Source organism: Saccostrea cucullata, unplaced genomic scaffold, assembly GCF_032062105.1.
Source record: "Saccostrea cucullata isolate Sc308-1 unplaced genomic scaffold, CSIRO_AGI_Scuc_v1 ctg3234, whole genome shotgun sequence".
In the NCBI taxonomy this organism is placed as follows: Eukaryota; Metazoa; Mollusca; class Bivalvia; order Ostreida; family Ostreidae; genus Saccostrea; species Saccostrea cuccullata.
This window is the reverse complement of record NW_026932981.1, coordinates 51,454-55,501: the sequence shown is the minus strand read 5'-3', so window position 1 is coordinate 55,501 and position 4,048 is coordinate 51,454. Positions and strand designations below refer to the sequence as shown.

The following is a 4,048-nucleotide window of genomic DNA, read 5'->3' as shown; positions in this document are numbered from 1 at the left end:
ACACATAAGAATGAAATCTATATATATTGGAGCTGAAATGCGATTTAATTTTATTAATTTAATTCAATTTTTACCTCATTTACTTTTTGTTATTACAGATAGAATTTATTTTTCTGTTTTTACCTTTTCTGTAGTTATTTAATATTGTACATAATGGAAATCCTATTTTTTTTCATAAAAATATAATTTTATAAAAATTAATAAAAATATATTTAGAATAATAAGAAAGCATTGCCATTGTACGATAAATATAGAAAACCAATGAAAATACACCCGAACAAGCTTACGAGGGATCATATTTTGCCTACGTGGATTACACCTCTTTCAATAAAGGAAATACATCGTTTTTTGGTTCCAATACATTATTTCCAGGTAGGTAAAATATTTATCTATTTGCATAAAAAAATAACTCTTAGTTCAGTACCATCAAGTTGATAAAATATCTGGTAAAATATCATTACCATAATAGCAAAATGCCATCAATTTTTGGAATTCAGCCAGTCGTTTTAATTCCGTTATTACTATTAACCTATAAAACAGATCGAACTTCATCGGCTGAGAGACAATTCACCAGTAGAAGAGTTACCTTTCTTAAAATTTGCAAGATTGATTTTAAAAAATCTTTCCCTTCAAATAATATATTTTTTAATACAAAGTCCGTCAAGTACAAAGTACAAAGATTACAATTATTTATTTATGATCCAAAGCAATACGCCTTCAAAGAAAAACCAAGAAGATATAAAACATTTGATGTAATATTGTCAATTAAACTATAAAACTGTTTTTAAAGTCGAATGTGTTTTATCTGAAAATGATTATACTTTTTTTTTTACACTAAAATTGGTTTTAAGCTAAGAAGTGGTGCCTACGGTTTCGTTACTTCAGCTTCAGCGCAGATTCCTATGCGGTCCTTACTGTGGTGACCTACAATAATGTTACAAAGGAAGTGAAGTATCATGTCAATATTACCCGTTCTGATTTTGAGGAATGGAAATATGCAGAACAAAATATTCAGATTGAGAATGATTTCTTAGTAAGTCTGCATTTATGTTTAAAAATAAAAAATTAAAATCTTAAAGTAGAATTACTTGATTAAATTTCGGTTTTATAGTTTTAAAAAGTGCAATAGAATTTTTATTTTAAAATCTCGTATATAACTGACATTGACTCCATTATATATAATTTTTTTACGTTAATCACGAGTTATACTAAATAACTTATTTTAATATATATTATATCACGAAACATAACATTTTTATCGCGCTTATTATTACAGGTAAACTTCGGTATCTCGACATCGGATATGTCGACAACCTGGGATATGTCGACGTCCGTCTGCGGTCCCGGCATTATTTACTATATAAATGATTTGCAAAAACTCTGATATGTCGACCTCGGTAATGTCGACTACCCCGCTTATCTCGACGTATTTCACAGTCCCAAGAGCAAAATTTACCTGTTGTATGTCGACATAGGTGCAATTTTCTGCTCTACTTAACCTAATTGTTTGTTAGCTGGTCGCTCGTCACGCACGGACGACTCCGTGTAACTCGACGCCGTCAGAAATTCACACCTTTCACACCCATGTTTTGACTACCTACTGCCCTAAAAATGTGTTTGTAGAGGAATCCCAAGCCCCCTCGGCGTCTTTAATACGTTAATTGTTTAATGTTCAGCTTGGGTAATTATCATGGTAAATCTACTCAATTCTGCGTAAATGTACAACCGTTTATTTGTGTCGAAATCTAACAGAACTTAAACATTTTGTAAAAAAAAAAATAAAAAAAAAGGTAACTGAATAACAGTGAACAATATACACATTGAATTCAATTCAACTTAAAAATTGTGGTAAAAATGCATTCAACATGAATCAGTCAAACTTGCGACATGCACGACCATTGCATCAGCCGTAATATGGATGCATATGTAACATCATTAAGTTTGTTAAATGCCCAATTCCATTTAAATTTTGGTTTGAAAATGAAATGAAAATTAACGAGGAATGATTATGAAATAAAAAAAGAAGTAAAATGAAATAATTTTAAGAAAATATACGCATTAACTTTTTTTCCGTATCTCGGAAGTCGACTTTGTACCGTTCCGGTTTTGAATTTATAAAGCGCATTTCGTATCCTGTTCTGACAGAGCTAATGGCACGCGGATCGAATGCTGGATGGAAAACGGCTTTTAGTGAAATAAGAAGATTTCAATAAAAAAGAAAGCATTTCATTAATAACATTTGTGAATAACTTCTTAGATTTTCTAATAAATGTAGAGGGATAGCTGAAACAAACGAGCTACAGTCTAATTGAAGACACGTAGGTACCTGTAGTTACACGTCTGTTCAGTTTGGGTCTTTGGTTTTACTATGCAGTAAAATTAAGGATGTCGAGTCTCAACTCTGATATCTCGACACCCCGGATATCTCGACATTTTCCGACTGTCCCGTCGATGTCGAGATAACGAAGTTTACCTGTATTTTTAATACTTACAATTTTACCATTTTGGCATTGGAATTTGACTTGCATTTGAGAAACTTCAAACCTCGTCATAAGCTTTTTTTCTGTTTTTATAGAGTACATTATGTACTACAAATAATGACAGCTAATAATGATTTCTTAAAAAATATCAGCATAAAGTTGAGAGTTTTTAAAATTCAGTTGTTTTGTTCTAAATATCATGCGCACAAATGTATATTTAATACGCTTTATTTTGTAACATGATTTTTAATCATAGCATCTGAAACACAAGAATTACGATAGTTATCTATCTATCAGGCGAAATGTCTGTGAAAAGCTTGATTTTGTCTAAGCTGCGCGAAATACTGCGCAATGAAAACTCGTGCAAACTCCTTAAATCTAGTCTTTTTCTATTGAATAATTAGAATAAGACCGTGCATCTACAAAATAGAAATTATGGTTATCTTTCTGTTCAGTTAACTTATATGTAGTTGTGTAGAAATATTTCTTGGTTATCAATTGCTACACATTAATTTAGGAAATTAACCCCATGCAGTGACAGAAACATGTTTATCTTTAAAAAAGACTGTATAGATCGAGTTTATTATGGGAAAGATAAAATACACTACACACAACATATGCAGAGTCTCAGGAAGTTAATTAAACATATATTAAATTTATATTTAAAAAAACCATATGTACATGTATAAAACAAATAATGTCAATTTCAGCTTGGATTCCTTGCTACAAGAGGGAATCGAAGGTTGATTTTTGCTATAGACGATGTTACTATGATTGCAGGTTCATGTGGTAAGAGAAAAAAAATTGTAAAGTTAAATTGATAGTTTTAGTTTTGCATAAAACTTCTAACTATATCTAAGGATCTAAATAAATATTCTAAAACATTGGTTTAATTAATGTTTTTCCAACAAAATATGGCTGAAATATTGCTAACTTGGCGTTAAAGACTAATCAGACATTTTATGATTCTGAATACAAGGGATATTCTTATATTAGAGGAATCATCAACAAAACTGCTTCATATGAAAGGAGAAATGAAATGTAACTTTGAGGGAGGAGTAGATACATGCTTTAACCAAGACACATCTGATGATTTTGACTGGACCATTACAAGGGTAAGTATTGATTTTGAAATACATAGAATACAGTATTGGTTAAAACTTTATTTTTGTATTGTTCTGCCTTTTTCTTTCTTCCTAAGGTTTTTACTCTCTGATCCATTTGATAGATATTAGGACAATTCTTGGGTACGCTTGGACTTTCAGTAAGGCGTGACATTCTGGACGTTACATAATTTGTATCTGAAATTTACACAGCTTTGAAGTACTCATGAGATAGAAATTCGGTCAAATGCCAATTAGTGTATCGAATAACCACTAACGTTTTCTCGTCCGTCAAAGAGGTGGTGCTTAAGTCGTCTCATTGTTGTCAACAACAATTTAAGGTTTCGTCAAAGGTCAACATGTCTAAAAGATTATTTTTACAATAGCTCCAAACTTATGTGTGGTATAAGGTCAAAATAAGGTCAAAATGTTTACATTTTATAAATATATCATTGATTAATAGAT

General features: G+C 30.9%; 1 protein-coding gene across 1 annotated transcript; it reads left to right on the top strand.

The window, feature by feature from the left end:
• Positions 1-254: 254 nt before the first annotated feature.
• LOC134236787 (MAM domain-containing glycosylphosphatidylinositol anchor protein 2-like) lies at positions 255-3,755 on the top strand (the record flags this gene model as incomplete). The annotated part of the gene is made up of 5 exons (XM_062718930.1): positions 255-372; positions 852-1,033; positions 3,191-3,269; positions 3,477-3,599; positions 3,682-3,755. Coding segments are annotated over 5 exons (576 nt in total), but the record flags the coding sequence as incomplete, so codon positions are not given.
• Positions 3,756-4,048: the final 293 nt, after the last annotated feature.